This window comes from Leptosomus discolor, chromosome 16 (assembly GCF_034619465.1).
Source record: "Leptosomus discolor isolate bLepDis1 chromosome 16, bLepDis1.hap2, whole genome shotgun sequence".
Taxonomy (NCBI): domain Eukaryota; kingdom Metazoa; phylum Chordata; class Aves; order Leptosomiformes; family Leptosomidae; genus Leptosomus; species Leptosomus discolor.
In genome coordinates, this window is record NC_141406.1 from 9,688,337 (window position 1) to 9,712,155 (window position 23,819).

Consider the following 23,819-nt stretch of genomic DNA (forward strand, 5'->3'; position numbering starts at 1 on the left):
CCAGAGCCCCTGCGGAGCACGAGTCGGGGATGTCGCCTGGATTCAGCCCCGGTCTCGCTGCAGCCAGGGAGGGCACTGGGGCCGACCCCGCAGCCCTCACCCCCAAAGAGGGTCGTGTCCCCCCCCAGGCCCGCTGCAGCCCCCTGGTCTTCCCCGTCCCCCCCGACGCTGCTCACCCCACCGCAGGGTGCTGCGGTTCCGCTCCAGCCAGGGGTCGGGACCACGGCGGCAGTGGGGTTTTGCCGAAGATCAGCCCCTGTTTCCAGTGGCAAGCGCAGGAGAGGCGAGAGCCCGGCAGGGAGCTGCTGTCCGGTCGCTGTCCTGTCCTGCACTGCCCCGGGCTCTGTGGAACACGCACTGACCCTGATGTCACCACTGTGTCGTCACAATGGGGTGGGGGCGGGTTGTCCGTGGGGACCGTTGCCAAGGAGGATCTAGCGACTACAGGGTGGCCAGGGTGGACTAAAAGGGGACTCTCTTCATCCAAGCAATGCTCAACTGGCTGATGGAGGGGGCCAGTCTGATCCTGCCCCCCGAGACCCTGCATCCCTGCAGATCCCTCTGCAACAAAAGGAAATCCTGAAAAACAACCAAGCGACCCCTTCATCTCAAATGTCGTTCTTCTTCTTCCTGCTGGTAACATTAGCAAAAAAACCCAACCAACCCAGAACGCAATAGTTTGAACCCATCCTGGTGCTCAGCAAAGTATGAATTTAACAAGTTTATCCTTCACACGCGCGGCTGATGGACCAGGATGGGTTGGGGATATTTCTCCCAAATCCTGCCAAAACAAATCCCACATGGAACTAAAGAGTTAACCCACGGCAGGGAGGATGTTTGTCTCCTTATGGGATTTAGTAGCCCCTTCACCTCCCCAGGTTGGTAGAGCAGGTAGGTGTTTGAGATGTCAAGCCAGCCATCAGGAAGTGGCTGTTTGTGCTCGGCTGATGTTTGAGAGTCAGCGAAACCACCTGAAAGAGGAGGCAGCCACCTCGCAATCTGACGATGCATCCTCGACTAGCCGGTGGACTGGCACAAATGATCCATAAAGCAGGGCAGGAGATTGAGATTAGACATTAGGAAGAAGTTCTTCACTACAAGGGCGGTGAGGCACCGGCACAGGTTGCCCAGGGAAGCTGTGGCTGCCCCCTCCCTGGCAGTGCTCAAGGCCAGGCTGGATGGGGCTGGGAGCGACCTGGTCTGGTGGAATGTGGGAGGATATTTATGAAATAAGGGACATGTGAACAATCCAGCCTTTCCAGAGAACCTGAGCTGGGACGTACCGGAACTGCTGAAAGCATGAACAACTTGCGGTGCAGGGGGCATGAACATCTTACAGGTGCAGGAGAAGAGACAGCCGCCATTAATGACGCAGTTTTAATTTCTCGAAGAAGATGGGTGTGAACATTTGTGAACGTGACTTGAACGTGACTCGCAATGTGGCCAATCAGGTAGGACTATGGGCTGTTATTTGCGATGAAGCCAATCAGTATTTATTGGGTGTGGTCGAGGGTTATAAATTGCACTGGAAACACGGAAATAAAGGTTCACTTGTTAGATCACATTGATCGTGTCAGTGTCCTCACGCAGCTCCCGCAGGTGGAAGGTGTCCCTACCCATGGCAGGGGGTTGGAACGAGATGGTCGTCGCCGAGGGGAGCTGCCCGCAGCCGGCCGAGCCCGCACCGGAGCGGCAGATGTCAGCGCACAGCGGCTTTTCCTGAGGGAAGGAGATGCCAGGGCCGCGGAGCGGCTCGCCTGGAGCCGGCAGCTCTCGTGGGAGACGCGGGCGAGACCTGGCCGTTGCCAGAACATCGCCGCCCTCCCTGACGCCTGGAAAAAGCGGCCTGGGGAGCGCTGCGACCAGAGTGTGCCGCGGCAGCCCCAGCAGCTGGTGGTGTGGGCAGCTGTGGTGGCAACCCGGGCAAGACCTGTTGGATGCAATGTGGCGAGCCAGGCAGAGGTCGCAGGTAAACCTGCAGGTGTCCAGGTCACAGGCTGCAGGGAATGCCACAGCCTCTCGCTGGCGGCGGGGGGCAGCCACGAGTACGGCCGGGTGCGGTGGGAGCGGGTAGACGATCTGCTCGGCCGAGTGGCCCAGCTGCACGACGAGGCTGCGAGGTTACAAGTGAAATGAAAAGGCTTCGGAGCATTAGGGAGGCTGAAGTGGAGACAGGCCGGTGGAACCAGGCTCTGCCCTCCCTACAACAGAAAGGGGGGCACCCACCAGAGCGCACCCAGGAAACAGGGGCCCCTGTATCCTGCCCCTGTCAGGGGGAAGACAGAAGCCTAAATGAAAGAAGTGAGCGGAGGCAAGTTGCCTGCAAGCGCCCTCCTTGCCTGCCTCACCTCCCCGGGTGCCTCTGAGAAAGAGATATGAGGCCCTGCTGGAAGACGGCCAGTCCAATGAGGGGGTGAATGCTCGAGAGCCTATGCCGGAGGTCTCACCACAGTCAGACAGGCCTTCCAGCCGTATAGCAACCTCCTCCACAAGGAAGAAGAGAAGAGTTCGAGTTGTTGGAGACTCACTCCTAAAGGGAACAGAGGGCCCAGTATGTGGGTTCGGCCCTCACCATAGGGAAGTCTGTAGTCTTCCTGGAGCCCGAATTAGGGATATCGCTAGGAAACTCCCCAACCTCGTGCGGTCATCAGACTACAACCCGCTACTGATCTTCCAGGCAGGAGGGGAGGAAGCTGCATCCCGTAGCCCGAGGGGAATGAAGAGAGACTTCGGGGCCTTGGGACAATTATTGAAAGAGTCTGGCGCGCAAGTTAATTTCTCTTCCCTCCTTCCAGTTGCGGGTGATGACACGGGAAGCAATAGCAGGATCCACGCTGTAAATACCTGGCTCCAGGACTGGGGCTACAGGCCGGGCTCTTGTGTGTTCTTTGATAATGGCTGGTTTTAGAAAACACCAGACCTGATGCTAATACGTGGGAAGGGCTTATCTTTTAGAGGGAAAAGGGTTCTAGGGCAACAATTAGCAGGGCTCGTAGCTAGAGCTTTAAAGTAGATTCGAAGGGGGATGGGGTTGTAGCTGGGTTTGCACCGGTGGGGCACTGTTCTAGTATTAGTGAGGACCGGAAGGCCTGCCATCCCCCTCGGGTGCAGTCGGCGTGCTCAGCTCGCTCCCTGAGATGCCTGTATGCCAGTGCACGCCGCACGGGGAATAAAGAGGAGGAGTCAGGAATCCGTGTCCGGTCAAGGGGTTACGATCTGGTGACAATTACAGAGACATGGTGGGACTGCTCACGTGACTGGAATGCGGTCATGGATGGCCGCGTCCTTTTCGGGAAAGACAGGCCAACAAGGCGAGGAGGTGGAGGTGGCGTTGCTCTTTCCATGAGGGAGCAGCTAGAACGTAGGGAGTTCTGTCCAGGGGTGGATGAGGAGCGGGTTGAGAGTTTGTGGGTGAGAATCAAGGGGCAGGCTAGCATGGGAGATACTGCCGTGGGTGTCTAGTACCGGCCACCCGATCAGGATGAGGAAGTTGATGAGGCCTTCTACAGGCAGCGGACAGCAGCCTGGCATTCACAGGCCCTGGTACTCGTGGGGGATTTTAATTACCCAGATATTTGCTGGGAGACCTACACAGCTAGCCATTCACAGTCCAGGAGGTTCCTCCAGTGCATCGATGAGAACTTCTTGATGCAAATGGTGGATGAGCCAACTAGGAGAGGAGCACTGCTAGAGCAGATCTTATAACAATCTTATCTCACTAGCAAGCAGGGTCTGGTTGAAGCGGTGAAGGTTGAGGGCAGCCCTTGGCTGCAGCCATCATGAGATGGCGGAGTTCAGGATCTTGTGCGGTAGGAAGAGAACACCAAGCAAGATCACAACCTTGGCCTTCAGCAGGGCCAACTTTGGCCTTTTCAAGCAATTGCTAGGGGAAATCCCATGGGGCAGGGTACTAGAAGGTAAAGGGGCCCAAGAGAGTCGGTTTCTATTCAAGGACCACTTTTTCCAGGCTCCAGATCGGAGCATGCCAGTGGGTAGGAAATCAAGAAAGGGAGGCAGGAGACCCACGTGGTTGAACAGGAAACTGATGGGCAAACTCAAGTGGAAGAAGAGAGTCTATAGATCTTGGAAGCAGGGGATGGCCACTTGGGAGGACTATAAGACTGTTGTCAGAGGATGTAGGGAGGCAACTAGGAAAGCTAAGGCCTCCTTGGAGTTAAGCCTTGCAAGGGAGGTCAAGGACAGCAGAAAGGGCTTCTTCAAATACATTGCAGACAAAACTAATGCTAGAGGCAATGTAGGCCCACTGCTGAATGAGGCGGGTGCCCTGGTGACAGAGGATACAGGGAAGGTGGAGCTACTGAACGCCTTCTTTGCCTCTGTCTATGCTGCTGGAGACTGTCCTCAGGAGCTCCAGAGCCCTGAGGCCCCAGAGGAAGTCAGGATAAAGGAGGAGATTGCCTTGATTGATGAGGACTGGGTTAGGGATCAATTAAGCAAGCTGGACATACACAAATGCATGGGCCCTGCTGGGATGCACACGCGGGTGCTGAGGGAGCTGGCACAAGTCATTGCTAGACCACTCTCCATTATCTTTGGTTAGTCGTGGGGAACAGGAGAGGTGCCTGAGGGCTGGAGGAAAGCAAATGTCAGTCCAGTCTTCAAAAAGGGCAAGAAGGAGGACCCGGGTAACTACAGACTGGTCAGCCTCACCTCCATCCCTGGAAAAGTGATGGAACAACTTACCCTCAGTGCTGCCTGTAGGCATATCAAGGATAAGAGAGTCGTTAGGAGCAGTCAACATGGCTTTACCAATGGAAGTCTGATAGCCTTTTATGAAGACGTAACCAGGTGGATGGATAGATGATGGTAGTGCAGTGGATGTGGTTTATCTTGATTTCGGTAAAGCACTTGACACTGTCTCCCACAGCATCCTCGCAGCAGAACTGAGGAAGTGTGGTCTGGATGACCGGGTAGTGAGGTGGCTTGTTTAATTGGTTGAAGGAAAGAAGTCAGAGAGCTGTGGTGAATGGGACAGAGTCTAGTTGGAGGCCTGGATCTGGTGGAGTCCCTCAGGGGTGGGTGCTGGGACCAGGACTCTTCGATATATTCGTCAATGACCTGGATGAGGGAACAGAGCACCCTGTCAGGAGGTTTGCTGCTGACACCAAACTGGGAGGAGTGGCTGACACCCCAGGAGGCTGTGCTGCCGTTCAGAAAGACCTGGACAGGCTGGAGAGCTGGGCGGGGAGACATTTAATGAACTACAACAAGGGCAAGTGCAGGGTCTCGCAGCTGGGAAAGAACAACCCCATGTCCCAGTAGAGGTTGGGGACTGAGCTGGTGGAGAATAGCGTAGCGGAAAGGGGCCTGGGGGGCCTGGTGGGCAGCAGGATGACCATGAGCCAGCAATGTGTCCTGGTGGCCAAGAAGGCCAATGGCATCCCGGGGGGTATGAGAAGGGGTGCGGTCAGTAGGTCGAGAGAGGTTCTCCTCCCCCTTCTCCTCTGCCCCGCTGAGAGCCCATCTGGAATAGCGTGTCCAGTTCTGGGCCCCTCAGTTCCAGAAGGACAGGGAACTGCTGGAAAGAGTCCAGCGCAGAGCCACAAAGGTGATGAAGGGGGTGGAACGTCTCCCTTCTGATGAAAGGCTGAGGGAGCTGGGTCTCTTGAGCTTGGAGAAGAGGAGACTGAGGGGTGACCTCATGGATGTTCATAAATACGTAAAGGGCGAGTGTCAGGAGGGTGGAGCCGGGCTCTTCTCGGTGACGTCCAATGACAGGACAAGGGGCAACAAGTGCAAGCTGGAGCACAGAAGATTCCACGTGAACATAAGGGAAAAACTTTTTAATTGTGAGGATGACAGAGCCCTGGAACAGGCTGCCCAGAGAGGTGGTGGAGTCTCCTTCTCTGGAGACGTTCAAAAGTTGCCCGGGCGCGTTCCTGTGTGACCTACTCTAGGTGGTCCTGCTCTGGCAGGGGGCTTGGACTGGATGATCTTTCGAGGTCCCTTGCAACCCCTGACATTCTGTGATCTCTTCTCTCGAAGGTCCCCTGCCAGGAGCACTGGCCCGCTCAGATTTGAAGCTGTCAGCACACGAAATCTTCAGTCTAGCCCTCCTCCTCTTGCCCGTGCCAGGAGCGTCGGCCTGCTGCTTCTCGTGCCTCTGGAGAATCAGCTGGCGCAGCTGCCCGTGGTCCAGCGGCACTTCCACTGCCCAAGAAAATGGCCAGCCGTCACGCACCCCGTCACAGGCCTGACATCCGTGGTGGGGCGGGGGAGGCTGGTTGGGGTTGGCTGGGAAGGACAGGGGTCAGCGGGGGATTGGGCGGGGCAGCCAGGGGGGAACGGGGCATTGGGCGTTGGCTGCGTGGCCACAGCCCCTCCCTCCCACCTCCCCCACTCACAGGCGCCGATGGCGTCGGCGGTGCCGTTCGGGGCGGGGGCCGTCGGGCAGAGCTGGGCGCGATCCATCCCCCAGAGGAGCTCGGTGCCGCCCAGCAGCGGGTGGGCGAAGGGCTGGGCCAGGTGGGAGCCCTCAGCCGATGTGTAGCGCAGGATGGACTCCTGCAGCAGGAGCTCGCGGGTCCTCTTCTCCAGGAGACCTGGGTGGGAGGGAGCACTGTCACGCAGGGCCCCTGCCCCAATCCGCCCCCGCCCGTCTGCTGAGCAGGGGCTCATCCTCTGGCTTCCCCAAGGCGGTGCCGTCCGGCAGCCTGTCTCCCCAGGGGCAAGGGCCCGAGGCCGGCTCCCGCACCCAGAGCCGAGAGGAGGGCTTGGGGCTCCACTGGCATCTTTCTAGAGCCGGCTTGGCTCCCGAGTTGACTGGCAATTTGGCACCCCAGAATTCGCATTAGGGACACCCATGCGTGACGGGGCAGAGGAAAAAACAAGAGCTCAATTAAAACACAGTGCAAGCGGGTGGTGGACACGCAGGGTCCAGGCCATGTGGCAGGGGAAGACGGGCAGCCCCGACCCACCCAGAATCTGCGCCAGGTTGTCTCCAAGCGGCCACGTTATCTTCGTAGCATCACAGCTGGTTTCTTTGAGCAGGGCCTCCACGCCAGATCTGAGCTGGCCCAGCAACTTGCTGCTCTCCTTGTATTTCTTTTCATACATGTTGGCTTCCTTGGTGGTTTCCATTATTTTTGCCTATCAACAAAGGTTTTGACAGGTGTCACCCCAGCCCCCTGCTCTTCCCCCACACCCCAGTGCTGGCCACTTCCAGGCTGGGCACTGGAGACATCCCACCCCATGCTCCCGTCCCTGCAGGGGAAAGGCTCTGCGTAGGGGAGCCCAAGCTCCCCGTGCCGCGCACGAGGCCGCAGGCGCTGGAGAGCCAGGGCTGGCAGGAGCCCTGCAGGCACCCTCTCACCATGCACTGGGAGACAGGGCTGCCAAAGCCAATGCAGGGCCCTTTTCTGCCCACGCCTGTCCAGCCCTTGACCAGAGCAGCGTTCATAGGACCAGACTCCCTGGCACACGTGGCAGGGCCGCGCTGCCCTTGCAGAGGGAAGGCCCGGCCGCCATACCTCCACTTCCTCCAGGCTCTCTTCCGCAGGCTCCTTGTCCACGATGAGGGCTGCAATCCTGCTCTGTGTAAACACAAGCACGAGAGAGGGGTATGGGCTGAGTGCCCACCAGATGTGCCTGACAGAGGCTGGGGACCATCCCTCTGCCCTGGCAGCAGGGACGTCCCACTTGACCCCCCCCCGGGGACCACTGTCACCAGGCCAGGGGGGCAGCTGATGACCTCACAACGGGCAGCCTTTCTCCCTCCAGCCAGCCCCACACATGGCCGAGGCACCTCTTGCCTTTCCTGGATCCTGCAGTCGTTTTGCTGGGTACACGGTGGCAGTATTGAGACCTTTTCAGATCCGAGAACGCTGCCTTCTGGCTCTGGGAGTTCTCTTTTAGCTGCCCCTTTGCCTTCCCCTAATCCCGCCCCTGTGGCAGGCTCTGAGCTGGGCTCTTGTGTGATTCCGGACACGTGGGAGAGGAAAAGCCCCAGCCCAGCAGCACCAGCTGAGAAAGGGGAGACGTGAAGGGCCTGGAACAGACCTGCTGGTCGTTGATCCTCTGCTGCATCTTCGCCATCTCCTTGTTGACCTCGATGGCGTAGCTGAAGCAGGAGAACTCCTTCTGATTCTCTGCGACAAAGCTGTCTATCAGCCGGTCGATGTCGCCGTTCTCCGCCTGCTCCAGCAGCTGCTGGTAAACTGGCATCAGGCTCTCGAAGCTCTCTGCTTCTGCTTGCCTCTGCCTGATGCGCTTGGCTGCCTTCAAGGCTGAGGGAGAGAGGGAGCGTCTGGGCTGCGCGTGTCCCCACGGCTGCCCTTGGCAGAGCCTTCCTTCACTCAGAAATTAAGCAAGGAGCTCACAGCCTGCATGGGAATGGGGCAAACACAGTGGCATCCCTCCCCAGCAGGATCAAAGGGGCCACGGCTGCACATGGAGGCGGGTCCCTGCTTCCCCATCCCTCCCTCTCCCCCAAGGGCACCCCAAGACGCAGGGGTTCAGGTGGCCTCCCTTGCTTATCCCTGTTTGTCTGTTTATTCTGTAGGGCAAAGGGTGGCTGAAGGAGCCTGCAGGCAGAGGAGACGTCCTGCCTTTGGGGTGCAGCGCTATAAGCCACCCCTTGCCAACCCTGCGCAGCCCTGGTTTGGGGTCCCCGTTGCACGGCATTTCTCTCATTTGCTACCTTTGTTCTTTTGGGCCTTTTCCTTCAACTCCGAGAGATCTCGCAGTTTGGTGTCCATGAAAGTTTTCATTTCGATCTGCGCCGTGCCAAGGACACGCTTCTGCCTTTCGTGCAGGGCAGCGTCTTTCCTCTGCTTTTCAGTCTCCTCTCTAGTTCTGTTCAGAGTCTCCATCCTGCACGCAGAAAGCAGCAGGTTACACCACGCGTAGTTAGAACGATTTCTCTTCCTGGCCGTCTCCGTGCCTGACCCAGCCAAGCCCCCGTGATGCTGTGCACATTGCCCAGCTCTCATCGCGATGCGGCTGTGTCAGCCCAAGGCCAGCAGCAAGCTGACAGAGCTCTTGGTGGGGTTTTGTACTTGGACACAGCACCCAGCTCCGGCAGCCCGGCTCACTTGGACCAGAGCTGGCTGGCCTCTGCTCCGCATCTGCTGCGTCCCCCTCTGTGGGCTCAGGTGGGACTCAGCGGACAGAGACTGCTCCGCGAGGCAGCTCACCCCATCCCGAGAAACCTCTGGGGCGGGTGGAGTAAATCACCCTGGAGGTACCGGTCTCCCTGCACTGACCAGGCACCCAGCCCTCGGCACCCAGCCCTCGGCACCCAGCCCTCGGCACCCAGCTCTAGACAAGAGCGGAGAATCCTCTCTCTCAAGTTGCCAGCGGTCTCTCTTGTCATCGCTACTCGACGCCGCCATTGCCCACCGGTGCCAAGTTTACCGCAGAGCGTTCGCAAGGCCACGTACCACTCCTCATAGGCTTCTGTGGATTGCTGAAGAGCGCTGTTCATCCTCCTGTGTTGCTTCTCCAGCTTCCTGTGGAGCTTAAAGAAGATGTTGTTCAAAGCAGCTTTCTGTATTTGGAGGCTTTCAATCTCTTCATGCAGCTGCTTGTTTCTGCTCACAGCGGTGTGGAAACGGACAGTGACCTGGGGAGAGAGAAGCAAGGGGTCTGAAGCTGCTGCGGGACTGGGGGGCTAGGTCTCTGCAGAAAGACCTCGACCAGGGCTGAGACAAACACGGGCCAAGGGATGTGAAGCTGGCCCTGCAGTATCCTCCTCCCTAAGGCTGGAGAGGCAACAGTAGGCCAGGCCGAGACCCGGAGCTGGCATTGTCCAAGGCAAGGTGGCCTCAGGCAGCTCGGCCGTGTCACTAAACAGGCGCAGGCCTTCAGGCTTCTTGGCAAGGCACAAGTGCTGCATTTGGGTCGCCAAGCTCGAAGGAGCCTTGGAGGGGTTCTGGGAGCAACCAGGCCAGGGGAACAAGCCAGGGCCTTTACGCAGCTTGTGGCAACCAAACGCATTTGCACCGTTACCCTTTGTCCTGACCAAAAGGCATGTTGCACACAGGCCCCAGTGCAGCCCCGCACACGGCCGCCAAAGGCCTGCCAAAGGTTTGCTTACGTTGTATAGAGACGTCTCCAGCGTCTCGGCCTGCTTTGGCAGCCGCTCGCTCCTCTTCACGTCCTTCACCTTTGCTGCTCTCCGCTTTTGACTCGCAATCTCTTGTTCCAGCTCTAATATCTGCGCACACAGAGGAAAAAAACCAAAGAAAGTATAATCTCCAGCCCTACGTTCTGGACTCTTGTCAGGCTGTCCTCAGGAGAAGTGAAGAGACATCTCTCGGGTGTCGCTGCTCCTCGATTTGCCACATCTCAGGCAGCACAGCTAAATGTTGCATTTTCAGAAGAACGACAAAAGTCAAGGGAAAAGCAGTGGGATGTTGCGTGACCCCAGGCAGGTGTGTGCCATCCAAGAGGAGCTGCAGAGAGCTGTGGGACAGCAAGGCTGAGAGTTGCGCCGTACTTTTCTGGCCAGCGATGCTGACTTGAATGGGAGCCTGGCTCTGTCCCTTTGTCAGTGGCACGTGTCTTTTGCCAGGAGGCAGCATTCTGTTCCGAGGCCTGAAGGAGATGCATTCTGCATCGAGGGGTTTCAGCCACGGGTCTCCCTCTGTGACTCTGCTCTGCTCTACCGTGCTCGGCCAGGGAATGGTTCAGATGCGTTACCTGCTTCTCCAGGGCAGCTAAGAGGGCTTTTCTCTCTCCAATTAGAGAGTCGTGCTTGGATTTGGACTGCAAAAGGCGGTGGAGCTCCGTACGATTCCTCTCATCCAGCATCACGTTCCTCCGGGACGTGATCTGGCTCAGCGTTGATAACACCTCCTTCTGTTCTTGAGCCAGCGACTCTATTTCTTGCCTGTAAAAACAAAACAACAAATAACATGGAGCACATCCCACCTGCAACGCCGGAGCAGGTCCTTGCCCCTCCCCACCTCAGCACCAGGGTCCCCACATCTCTGCCTGGAGGAACTTTCCGGGCACAACGCAGCCGAGCCAAGCTGCACTTACTCCTGGGCCTGCAGCTGACGCCTCGTCTTGGCACCATAGGACCTGTTCTTCTCCCCAGCTCTCCGAAACTGCACCTGCAGTCTCCTGAACTCGCCTTCAGCCAGCTTGTCCTGCTCCTTCTCCGGGAAGGCTGAAAGCTTCTGCCTCAAAGAGAGCGCGCCCTGCTGACACAGAGAGGGAGAGCTCAGTCACTTGAGCAAACCCCACCAGCAGTGGTAGACAGCGGAGCTGGGCACGGGGCAGTGGGTTAATGGCATCACCACCTCCAGCTCTTCGTCACCACCTTCAGCTCTTCACTGGCACCGAAGATATTCAGTACCCTCCCAAACACTGAGCCACACAAACCAACTCCATGAGCGCTTCTGATCCACTTCAGAGCAAAGGCGGCCAGGCGCTGTGCTCTTGGGTAACCCCCCGCCATGCTAGCACCACTTTCCAGGGCAAGGAGGCGTCAAGACCAGCCAACACCAGGGCAGCTGAGCCGCAGCTAGCACCTCACATCCAGAACAGGGTGCAGACCTCCAGCAGCGCGGAGGGCAGGTGACGGCACGTTGTCACCACTTTTATCACCCAGCGTGACTGCCGGGACCACGTCAGTCAGAATCAAACCCACCCCTACTGGGGACATGACATGAAGGAACCCCGCTGACTTTGCCCAGGAGCGGAGCAGGAGCGCTCGCATCCCCAGCTGTGCGAAGGTGACTTGTAGCTGAGAAGTCACTGCCTTACAGGTGAGCACTGCAGCTCTGGCAGTTGCATCCACCACTACCCCCCTGACCTCAGCTGACCCCTGTTGCCCAACCCTGCCTCCCCCAACACCCAGGTCTCACGCCACGGCCTCATCCCCGGCACAGGAGGGCAGGCAGAACGAGCCCCGCCGCAACCCAACACCTTGCTGGCAAAAGAGAGCCTGGCTCCCCACCGCCTGTCCGGCACACCCCACCGCGCCACTGATTTCTGCAGGTGAGATCCCCACGGCAGATCCCCCAGAGCGCCTGTCCAGAAATTCAGCTTGGGATCGTGCTTCAGTTTTTACCTTTGAGTCGCTCATTGCTTCCAGCTGTCTCCACCGGTCGCTCTGCAGACAGTTCGGGAAGGGGACGAGGAAGCCTCCGCAGGGCCAGGCCTGCTTTCCAAGGAGAGAAATGAAACCCGGCTAAGGGGGCGGTTGTGGCCCCCGCTTGTCCCTCAGCGCCCGCTCGAGCGTTTGGCACATGAGGAAACCATCACAGGTGGCTGCGCGGTGAATAAAAACAGAGCATTTGTAGTGATGGCATCGCAAAACACGCTCCTCTTGCCGAGTTCAGAAGCAGGGGCAGAACAGATGGCTTGAGCTGTTCCACCCCGTTCGCTACCTGGGTTTTCGTAGAAAGGTCCCCCCGTGCCGACGGCCAGAGCCCCTGCGGAGCACGAGTCGGGGATGTCGCCTGGATTCAGCCCCGGTCTCGCTGCAGCCAGGGAGGGCACTGGGGCCGACCCCGCAGCCCTCACCCCCAAAGAGGGTCGTGTCCCCCCCCAGGCCCGCTGCAGCCCCCTGGTCTTCCCCGTCCCCCCCGACGCTGCTCACCCCACCGCAGGGTGCTGCGGTTCCGCTCCAGCCAGGGGTCGGGACCACGGCGGCAGTGGGGTTTTGCCAAAGATCAGCCCCTGTTTCCAGTGGCAAGCGCAGGAGAGGCGAGAGCCCGGCAGGGAGCTGCTGTCCGGTCGCTGTCCTGTCCTGCACTGCCCCGGGCTCTGTGGAACACGCACTGACCCTGATGTCACCACTGTGTCGTCACAATGGGGTGGGGGCGGGTTGTCCGTGGGGACCGTTGCCAAGGAGGATCTAGCGACTACAGGGTGGCCAGGGTGGACTAAAAGGGGACTCTCTTCATCCAAGCAATGCACAACTGGCTGATGGAGGGGGCCAGTCTGATCCTGCCCCCCGAGACCCTGCATCCCTGCAGATCCCTCTGCAACAAAAGGAAATCCTGAAAAACAACCAAGCGACCCCTTCATCTCAAATGTCGTTCTTCTTCTTCCTGCTGGTAACATTAGCAAAAAAACCCAACCAACCCAGAACGCAATAGTTTGAACCCATCCTGGTGCTCAGCAAAGTATGAATTTAACAAGTTTATCCTTCACACGCGCGGCTGATGGACCAGGATGGGTTGGGGATATTTCTCCCAAATCCTGCCAAAACAAATCCCACATGGAACTAAAGAGTTAACCCACGGCAGGGAGGATGTTTGTCTCCTTATGGGATTTAGTAGCCCCTTCACCTCCCCAGGTTGGTAGAGCAGGTAGGTGTTTGAGATGTCAAGCCAGCCATCAGGAAGTGGCTGTTTGTGCTCGGCTGATGTTTGAGAGTCAGCGAAACCACCTGAAAGAGGAGGCAGCCACCTCGCAATCTGACGATGCATCCTCGACTAGCCGGTGGACTGGCACAAATGATCCATAAAGCAGGGCAGGAGATTGAGATTAGACATTAGGAAGAAGTTCTTCACTACAAGGGCGGTGAGGCACCGGCACAGGTTGCCCAGGGAAGCTGTGGCTGCCCCCTCCCTGGCAGTGCTCAAGGCCAGGCTGGATGGGGCTGGGAGCGACCTGGTCTGGTGGAATGTGGGAGGATATTTATGAAATAAGGGACATGTGAACAATCCAGCCTTTCCAGAGAACCTGAGCTGGGACGTACCGGAACTGCTGAAAGCATGAACAACTTGCGGTGCAGGGGGCATGAACATCTTACAGGTGCAGGAGAAGAGACAGCCGCCATTAATGACGCAGTTTTAATTTCTCGAAGAAGATGGGTGTGAACATTTGTGAACGTGACTTGAACGTGACTCGCAATGTGGCCAATCAGGTAGGACTATGGGCTGTTATTTGCGATGAAGCCAATCAGTATTTATTGGGTGTGGTCGAGGGTTATAAATTGCACTGGAAACACGGAAATAAAGGTTCACTTGTTAGATCACATTGATCGTGTCAGTGTCCTCACGCAGCTCCCGCAGGTGGAAGGTGTCCCTACCCATGGCAGGGGGTTGGAACGAGATGGTCGTCGCCGAGGGGAGCTGCCCGCAGCCGGCCGAGCCCGCACCGGAGCGGCAGATGTCAGCGCACAGCGGCTTTTCCTGAGGGAAGGAGATGCCAGGGCCGCGGAGCGGCTCGCCTGGAGCCGGCAGCTCTCGTGGGAGACGCGGGCGAGACCTGGCCGTTGCCAGAACATCGCCGCCCTCCCTGACGCCTGGAAAAAGCGGCCTGGGGAGCGCTGCGACCAGAGTGTGCCGCGGCAGCCCCAGCAGCTGGTGGTGTGGGCAGCTGTGGTGGCAACCCGGGCAAGACCTGTTGGATGCAATGTGGCGAGCCAGGCAGAGGTCGCAGGTAAACCTGCAGGTGTCCAGGTCACAGGCTGCAGGGAATGCCACAGCCTCTCGCTGGCGGCGGGGGGCAGCCACGAGTACGGCCGGGTGCGGTGGGAGCGGGTAGACGATCTGCTCGGCCGAGTGGCCCAGCTGCACGACGAGGCTGCGAGGTTACAAGTGAAATGAAAAGGCTTCGGAGCATTAGGGAGGCTGAAGTGGAGACAGGCCGGTGGAACCAGGCTCTGCCCTCCCTACAACAGAAAGGGGGGCACCCACCAGAGCGCACCCAGGAAACAGGGGCCCCTGTATCCTGCCCCTGTCAGGGGGAAGACAGAAGCCTAAATGAAAGAAGTGAGCGGAGGCAAGTTGCCTGCAAGCGCCCTCCTTGCCTGCCTCACCTCCCCGGGTGCCTCTGAGAAAGAGATATGAGGCCCTGCTGGAAGACGGCCAGTCCAATGAGGGGGTGAATGCTCGAGAGCCTATGCCGGAGGTCTCACCACAGTCAGACAGGCCTTCCAGCCGTATAGCAACCTCCTCCACAAGGAAGAAGAGAAGAGTTCGAGTTGTTGGAGACTCACTCCTAAAGGGAACAGAGGGCCCAGTATGTGGGTTCGGCCCTCACCATAGGGAAGTCTGTAGTCTTCCTGGAGCCCGAATTAGGGATATCGCTAGGAAACTCCCCAACCTCGTGCGGTCATCAGACTACAACCCGCTACTGATCTTCCAGGCAGGAGGGGAGGAAGCTGCATCCCGTAGCCCGAGGGGAATGAAGAGAGACTTCGGGGCCTTGGGACAATTATTGAAAGAGTCTGGCGCGCAAGTTAATTTCTCTTCCCTCCTTCCAGTTGCGGGTGATGACACGGGAAGCAATAGCAGGATCCACGCTGTAAATACCTGGCTCCAGGACTGGGGCTACAGGCCGGGCTCTTGTGTGTTCTTTGATAATGGCTGGTTTTAGAAAACACCAGACCTGATGCTAATACGTGGGAAGGGCTTATCTTGTAGAGGGAAAAGGGTTCTAGGGCAACAATTAGCAGGGCTCGTAGCTAGAGCTTTAAAGTAGATTCGAAGGGGGATGGGGTTGTAGCTGGGTTTGCACCGGTGGGGCACTGTTCTAGTATTAGTGAGGACCGGAAGGCCTGCCATCCCCCTCGGGTGCAGTCGGCGTGCTCAGCTCGCTCCCTGAGATGCCTGTATGCCAGTGCACGCCGCACGGGGAATAAAGAGGAGGAGTCAGGAATCCGTGTCCGGTCAAGGGGTTACGATCTGGTGACAATTACAGAGACATGGTGGGACTGCTCACGTGACTGGAATGCGGTCATGGATGGCCGCGTCCTTTTCGGGAAAGACAGGCCAACAAGGCGAGGAGGTGGAGGTGGCGTTGCTCTTTCCATGAGGGAGCAGCTAGAACGTAGGGAGTTCTGTCCAGGGGTGGATGAGGAGCGGGTTGAGAGTTTGTGGGTGAGAATCAAGGGGCAGGCTAGCATGGGAGATACTGCCGTGGGTGTCTAGTACCGGCCACCCGATCAGGATGAGGAAGTTGATGAGGCCTTCTACAGGCAGCGGACAGCAGCCTGGCATTCACAGGCCCTGGTACTCGTGGGGGATTTTAATTACCCAGATATTTGCTGGGAGACCTACACAGCTAGCCATTCACAGTCCAGGAGGTTCCTCCAGTGCATCGATGAGAACTTCTTGATGCAAATGGTGGATGAGCCAACTAGGAGAGGAGCACTGCTAGAGCAGATCTTATAACAATCTTATCTCACTAGCAAGCAGGGTCTGGTTGAAGCGGTGAAGGTTGAGGGCAGCCCTTGGCTGCAGCCATCATGAGATGGCGGAGTTCAGGATCTTGTGCGGTAGGAAGAGAACACCAAGCAAGATCACAACCTTGGCCTTCAGCAGGGCCAACTTTGGCCTTTTCAAGCAATTGCTAGGGGAAATCCCATGGGGCAGGGTACTAGAAGGTAAAGGGGCCCAAGAGAGTCGGTTTCTATTCAAGGACCACTTTTTCCAGGCTCCAGATCGGAGCATGCCAGTGGGTAGGAAATCAAGAAAGGGAGGCAGGAGACCCACGTGGTTGAACAGGAAACTGATGGGCAAACTCAAGTGGAAGAAGAGAGTCTATAGATCTTGGAAGCAGGGGATGGCCACTTGGGAGGACTATAAGACTGTTGTCAGAGGATGTAGGGAGGCAACTAGGAAAGCTAAGGCCTCCTTGGAGTTAAGCCTTGCAAGGGAGGTCAAGGACAGCAGAAAGGGCTTCTTCAAATACATTGCAGACAAAACTAATGCTAGAGGCAATGTAGGCCCACTGCTGAATGAGGCGGGTGCCCTGGTGACAGAGGATACAGGGAAGGTGGAGCTACTGAACGCCTTCTTTGCCTCTGTCTATGCTGCTGGAGACTGTCCTCAGGAGCTCCAGAGCCCTGAGGCCCCAGAGGAAGTCAGGATAAAGGAGGAGATTGCCTTGATTGATGAGGACTGGGTTAGGGATCAATTAAGCAAGCTGGACATACACAAATGCATGGGCCCTGCTGGGATGCACACGCGGGTGCTGAGGGAGCTGGCACAAGTCATTGCTAGACCACTCTCCATTATCTTTGGTTAGTCGTGGGGAACAGGAGAGGTGCCTGAGGGCTGGAGGAAAGCAAATGTCAGTCCAGTCTTCAAAAAGGGCAAGAAGGAGGACCCGGGTAACTACAGACTGGTCAGCCTCACCTCCATCCCTGGAAAAGTGATGGAACAACTTACCCTCAGTGCTGCCTGTAGGCATATCAAGGATAAGAGAGTCGTTAGGAGCAGTCAACATGGCTTTACCAATGGAAGTCTGATAGCCTTTTATGAAGACGTAACCAGGTGGATGGATAGATGATGGTAGTGCAGTGGATGTGGTTTATCTTGATTTCGGTAAAGCACTTGACACTGTCTCCCACAGCATCCTCGCAGCAGAACTGAGGAAGTGTGGTCTGGATGACCGGGTAGTGAGGTGGCTTGTTTAATTGGTTGAAGGAAAGAAGTCAGAGAGCTGTGGTGAATGGGACAGAGTCTAGTTGGAGGCCTGGATCTGGTGGAGTCCCTCAGGGGTGGGTGCTGGGACCAGGACTCTTCGATATATTCGTCAATGACCTGGATGAGGGAACAGAGCACCCTGTCAGGAGGTTTGCTGCTGACACCAAACTGGGAGGAGTGGCTGACACCCCAGGAGGCTGTGCTGCCGTTCAGAAAGACCTGGACAGGCTGGAGAGCTGGGCGGGGAGACATTTAATGAACTACAACAAGGGCAAGTGCAGGGTCTCGCAGCTGGGAAAGAACAACCCCATGTCCCAGTAGAGGTTGGGGACTGAGCTGGTGGAGAATAGCGTAGCGGAAAGGGGCCTGGGGGGCCTGGTGGGCAGCAGGATGACCATGAGCCAGCAATGTGTCCTGGTGGCCAAGAAGGCCAATGGCATCCCGGGGGGTATGAGAAGGGGTGCGGTCAGTAGGTCGAGAGAGGTTCTCCTCCCCCTTCTCCTCTGCCCCGCTGAGAGCCCATCTGGAATAGCGTGTCCAGTTCTGGGCCCCTCAGTTCCAGAAGGACAGGGAACTGCTGGAAAGAGTCCAGCGCAGAGCCACAAAGGTGATGAAGGGGGTGGAACGTCTCCCTTCTGATGAAAGGCTGAGGGAGCTGGGTCTCTTGAGCTTGGAGAAGAGGAGACTGAGGGGTGACCTCATGGATGTTCATAAATACGTAAAGGGCGAGTGTCAGGAGGGTGGAGCCGGGCTCTTCTCGGTGACGTCCAATGACAGGACAAGGGGCAACAAGTGCAAGCTGGAGCACAGAAGATTCCACGTGAACATAAGGGAAAAACTTTTTAATTGTGAGGATGACAGAGCCCTGGAACAGGCTGCCCAGAGAGGTGGTGGAGTCTCCTTCTCTGGAGACGTTCAAAAGTTGCCCGGGCGCGTTCCTGTGTGACCTACTCTAGGTGGTCCTGCTCTGGCAGGGGGCTTGGACTGGATGATCTTTCGAGGTCCCTTGCAACCCCTGACATTCTGTGATCTCTTCTCTCGAAGGTCCCCTGCCAGGAGCACTGGCCCGCTCAGATTTGAAGCTGTCAGCACACGAAATCTTCAGTCTAGCCCTCCTCCTCTTGCCCGTGCCAGGAGCGTCGGCCTGCTGCTTCTCGTGCCTCTGGAGAATCAGCTGGCGCAGCTGCCCGTGGTCCAGCGGCACTTCCACTGCCCAAGAAAATGGCCAGCCGTCACGCACCCCGTCACAGGCCTGACATCCGTGGTGGGGCGGGGGAGGCTGGTTGGGGTTGGCTGGGAAGGACAGGGGTCAGCGGGGGATTGGGCGGGGCAGCCAGGGGGGAACGGGGCATTGGGCGTTGGCTGCGTGGCCACAGCCCCTCCCTCCCACCTCCCCCACTCACAGGCGCCGATGGCGTCGGCGGTGCCGTTCGGGGCGGGGGCCGTCGGGCAGAGCTGGGCGCGATCCATCCCCCAGAGGAGCTCGGTGCCGCCCAGCAGCGGGTGGGCGAAGGGCTGGGCCAGGTGGGAGCCCTCAGCCGATGTGTAGCGCAGGATGGACTCCTGCAGCAGGAGCTCGCGGGTCCTCTTCTCCAGGAGACCTGGGTGGGAGGGAGCACTGTCACGCAGGGCCCCTGCCCCAATCCGCCCCCGCCCGTCTGCTGAGCAGGGGCTCATCCTCTGGCTTCCCCAAGGCGGTGCCGTCCGGCAGCCTGTCTCCCCAGGGGCAAGGGCCCGAGGCCGGCTCCCGCACCCAGAGCCGAGAGGAGGGCTTGGGGCTCCACTGGCATCTTTCTAGAGCCGGCTTGGCTCCCGAGTTGACTGGCAATTTGGCACCCCAGAATTCGCATTAGGGACACCCATGCGTGACGGGGCAGAGGAAAAAACAAGAGCTCAATTAAAACACAGTGCAAGCGGGTGGTGGACACGCAGGGTCCAGGCCATGTGGCAGGGGAAGACGGGCAGCCCCGACCCACCCAGAATCTGCGCCAGGTTGTCTCCAAGCGGCCACGTTATCTTCGTAGCATCACAGCTGGTTTCTTTGAGCAGGGCCTCCACGCCAGATCTGAGCTGGCCCAGCAACTTGCTGCTCTCCTTGTATTTCTTTTCATACATGTTGGCTTCCTTGGTGGTTTCCATTATTTTTGCCTATCAACAAAGGTTTTGACAGGTGTCACCCCAGCCCCCTGCTCTTCCCCCACACCCCAGTGCTGGCCACTTCCAGGCTGGGCACTGGAGACATCCCACCCCATGCTCCCGTCCCTGCAGGGGAAAGGCTCTGCGTAGGGGAGCCCAAGCTCCCCGTGCCGCGCACGAGGCCGCAGGCGCTGGAGAGCCAGGGCTGGCAGGAGCCCTGCAGGCACCCTCTCACCATGCACTGGGAGACAGGGCTGCCAAAGCCAATGCAGGGCCCTTTTCTGCCCACGCCTGTCCAGCCCTTGACCAGAGCAGCATTCATAGGACCAGACTCCCTGGCACACGTGGCAGGGCCGCGCTGCCCTTGCAGAGGGAAGGCCCGGCCGCCATACCTCCACTTCCTCCAGGCTCTCTTCCGCAGGCTCCTTGTCCACGATGAGGGCTGCAATCCTGCTCTGTGTAAACACAAGCACGAGAGAGGGGTATGGGCTGAGTGCCCACCAGATGTGCCTGACAGAGGCTGGGGACCATCCCTCTGCCCTGGCAGCAGGGACGTCCCACTTGACCCCCCCCCGGGGACCACTGTCACCAGGCCAGGGGGGCAGCTGATGACCTCACAACGGGCAGCCTTTCTCCCTCCAGCCAGCCCCACACATGGCCGAGGCACCTCTTGCCTTTCCTGGATCCTGCAGTCGTTTTGCTGGGTACACGGTGGCAGTATTGAGACCTTTTCAGATCCGAGAACGCCGCCTTCTGGCTCTGGGAGTTCTCTTTTAGCTGCCCCTTTGCCTTCCCCTAATCCCGCCCCTGTGGCAGGCTCTGAGCTGGGCTCTTGTGTGATTCCGGACACGTGGGAGAGGAAAAGCCCCAGCCCAGCAGCACCAGCTGAGAAAGGGGAGACGTGAAGGGCCTGGAACAGACCTGCTGGTCGTTGATCCTCTGCTGCATCTTCGCCATCTCCTTGTTGACCTCGATGGCGTAGCTGAAGCAGGAGAACTCCTTCTGATTCTCTGCGACAAAGCTGTCTATCAGCCGGTCGATGTCGCCGTTCTCCGCCTGCTCCAGCAGCTGCTGGTAAACTGGCATCAGGCTCTCGAAGCTCTCTGCTTCTGCTTGCCTCTGCCTGATGCGCTTGGCTGCCTTCAAGGCTGAGGGAGAGAGGGAGCGTCTGGGCTGCGCGTGTCCCCACGGCTGCCCTTGGCAGAGCCTTCCTTCACTCAGAAATTAAGCAAGGAGCTCACAGCCTGCATGGGAATGGGGCAAACACAGTGGCATCCCTCCCCAGCAGGATCAAAGGGGCCACGGCTGCACATGGAGGCGGGTCCCTGCTTCCCCATCCCTCCCTCTCCCCCAAGGGCACCCCAAGACGCAGGGGTTCAGGTGGCCTCCCTTGCTTATCCCTGTTTGTCTGTTTATTCTGTAGGGCAAAGGGTGGCTGAAGGAGCCTGCAGGCAGAGGAGACGTCCTGCCTTTGGGGTGCAGCGCTATAAGCCACCCCTTGCCAACCCTGCGCAGCCCTGGTTTGGGGTCCCCGTTGCACGGCATTTCTCTCATTTGCTACCTTTGTTCTTTTGGGCCTTTTCCTTCAACTCCGAGAGATCTCGCAGTTTGGTGTCCATGAAAGTTTTCATTTCGATCTGCGCCGTGCCAAGGACACGCTTCTGCCTTTCGTGCAGGGCAGCGTCTTTCCTCTGCTTTTCAGTCTCCTCTCTAGTTCTGTTCAGAGTCTCCATCCTGCACGCAGAAAGCAGCAGGTTACACCACGCGTAGTTAGAACGATTTCTCTTCCTGGCCGTCTCCGTGCCTGACCCAGCCAAGCCCCCGTGATGCTGTGCACATTGCCCAGCTCTCATCGCGATGCGGCTGTGTCAGCCCAAGGCCAGCAGCAAGCTGACAGAGCTCTTGGTGGGGTTTTGTACTTGGACACAGCACCCAGCTCCGGCAGCCCGGCTCACTTGGACCAGAGCTGGCTGGCCTCTGCTCCGCATCTGCTGCGTCCCCCTCTGTGGGCTCAGGTGGGACTCAGCGGACAGAGACTGCTCCGCGAGGCAGCTCACCCCATCCCGAGAAACCTCTGGGGCGGGTGGAGTAAATCACCCTGGAGGTACCGGTCTCCCTGCACTGACCAGGCACCCAGCCCTCGGCACCCAGCCCTCGGCACCCAGCTCTAGACAAGAGCGGAGAATCCTCTCTCTCAAGTTGCCAGCGGTCTCTCTTGTCATCGCTACTCGACGCCGCCATTGCCCACCGGTGCCAAGTTTACCGCAGAGCGTTCGCAAGGCCACGTACCACTCCTCGTAGGCTTCTGTGGATTGCTGAAGAGCGCTGTTCATCCTCCTGCGTTGCTTCTCCAGCTTCCTGTGGAGCTTAAAGAAGATGTTGTTCAAAGCAGCTTTCTGTATTTGGAGGCTTTCAATCTCTTCATGCAGCTGCTTGTTTCTGCTCACAGCGGTGTGGAAACGGACAGTGACCTGGGGAGAGAGAAGCAAGGGGTCTGAAGCTGCTGCGGGACTGGGGGGCTCAGGTCTCTGCAGAAAGACCTCGACCAGGGCTGAGACAAACACGGGCCAAGGGATGTGAAGCTGGCCCTGCAGTATCCTCCTCCCTAAGGCTGGAGAGGCAACAGTAGGCCAGGCCGAGACCCGGAGCTGGCATTGTCCAAGGCAAGGTGGCCTCAGGCAGCTCGGCCGTGTCACTAAACAGGCGCAGGCCTTCAGGCTTCTTGGCAAGGCACAAGTGCTGCATTTGGGTCGCCAAGCTCGAAGGAGCCTTGGAGGGGTTCTGGGAGCAACCAGGCCAGGGGAACAAGCCAGGGCCTTTACGCAGCTTGTGGCAACCAAACGCATTTGCACCGTTACCCTTTGTCCTGACCAAAAGGCATGTTGCACACAGGCCCCAGTGCAGCCCCGCACACGGCCGCCAAAGGCCTGCCAAAGGTTTGCTTACGTTGTATAGAGACGTCTCCAGCGTCTCGGCCTGCTTTGGCAGCCGCTCGCTCCTCTTCACGTCCTTCACCTTTGCTGCTCTCCGCTTTTGACTCGCAATCTCTTGTTCCAGCTCTAATATCTGCGCACACAGAGGAAAAAAACCAAAGAAAGTATAATCTCCAGCCCTACGTTCTGGACTCTTGTCAGGCTGTCCTCAGGAGAAGTGAAGAGACATCTCTCGGGTGTCGCTGCTCCTCGATTTGCCACATCTCAGGCAGCACAGCTAAATGTTGCATTTTCAGAAGAACGACAAAAGTCAAGGGAAAAGCAGTGGGATGTTGCGTGACCCCAGGCAGGTGTGTGCCATCCAAGAGGAGCTGCAGAGAGCTGTGGGACAGCAAGGCTGAGAGTTGCGCCGTACTTTTCTGGCCAGCGATGCTGACTTGAATGGGAGCCTGGCTCTGTCCCTTTGTCAGTGGCACGTGTCTTTTGCCAGGAGGCAGCATTCTGTTCCGAGGCCTGAAGGAGATGCATTCTGCATCGAGGGGTTTCAGCCACGGGTCTCCCTCTGTGACTCTGCTCTGCTCTACCGTGCTCGGCCAGGGAATGGTTCAGATGCGTTACCTGCTTCTCCAGGGCAGCTAAGAGGGCTTTTCTCTCTCCAATCAGAGAGTCGTGCTTGGATTTGGACTGCAAAAGGCGGTGGAGCTCCGTACGATTCCTCTCATCCAGCATCACGTTCCTCCGGGACGTGATCTGGCTCAGCGTTGATAACACCTCCTTCTGTTCTTGAGCCAGCGACTCTATTTCTTGCCTGTAAAAACAAAACAACAAATAACATGGAGCACATCCCACCTGCAACGCCGGAGCAGGTCCTTGCCCCTCCCCACCTCAGCACCAGGGTCCCCACATCTCTGCCTGGAGGAACTTTCCGGGCACAACGCAGCCGAGCCAAGCTGCACTTACTCCTGGGCCTGCAGCTGACGCCTCGTCTTGGCACCATAGGACCTGTTCTTCTCCCCAGCTCTCCGAAACTGCACCTGCAGTCTCCTGAACTCGCCTTCAGCCAGCTTGTCCTGCTCCTTCTCCGGGAAGGCTGAAAGCTTCTGCCTCAAAGAGAGCGCGCCCTGCTGACACAGAGAGGGAGAGCTCAGTCACTTGAGCAAACCCCACCAGCAGTGGTAGACAGCGGAGCTGGGCACGGGGCAGTGGGTTAATGGCATCGCCACCTCCAGCTCTTCGTCACCACCTTCAGCTCTTCACTGGCACCGAAGATATTCAGTACCCTCCCAAACACTGAGCCACACAAACCAACTCCATGAGCGCTTCTGATCCACTTCAGAGCAAAGGCGGCCAGGCGCTGTGCTCTTGGGTAACCCCCCGCCATGCTAGCACCACT

General features: G+C 58.1%; 2 protein-coding genes across 2 annotated transcripts; both read right to left on the minus strand.

The window, feature by feature from the left end:
- Positions 1-7,893: 7,893 nt before the first annotated feature.
- LOC147414328 (uncharacterized) lies at positions 7,894-11,425 on the minus strand. Its single transcript, XM_086474005.1, has 7 exons — positions 11,288-11,425; positions 11,005-11,192; positions 10,663-10,852; positions 9,644-10,177; positions 9,402-9,583; positions 8,660-8,832; positions 7,894-8,246 (listed from the first exon to the last, which is right to left on the minus strand). Exons 1-7 carry the CDS (start codon positions 11,423-11,425, stop codon positions 7,894-7,896), a joined length of 1,758 nt encoding a protein of 585 aa, XP_086330131.1.
- Positions 11,426-20,288: 8,863 nt separating this feature from the next.
- LOC147414329 (uncharacterized) lies at positions 20,289-23,574 on the minus strand (the record flags this gene model as incomplete). Its single annotated transcript, XM_086474006.1, has 6 exons — positions 20,289-20,641; positions 21,055-21,227; positions 21,783-21,964; positions 22,017-22,559; positions 23,045-23,234; positions 23,387-23,574. Coding segments are annotated over 6 exons (1,629 nt in total), but the record flags the coding sequence as incomplete, so codon positions are not given.
- Positions 23,575-23,819: the final 245 nt, after the last annotated feature.

Excerpts from the sequence above, each read along its gene's own strand:
- LOC147414328 (XM_086474005.1), bottom strand. The coding sequence starts at position 11,425 with ATGGCGGGGGGTTACCCAAGAGCACAGCGCCTGGCCGCCTTTGCTCTG. Across the intron at positions 11,193-11,287 it reads GTGCCAGTGAAGAGCTGAAG|CTGAGCTCTCCCTCTCTGTG; the intron begins GTGGTGACGAAG and ends TTGCTCAAGTGA. Across the intron at positions 8,247-8,659 it reads AAAGGCCCAAAAGAACAAAG|CCTTGAAGGCAGCCAAGCGC; the intron begins GTAGCAAATGAG and ends TCTCTCCCTCAG.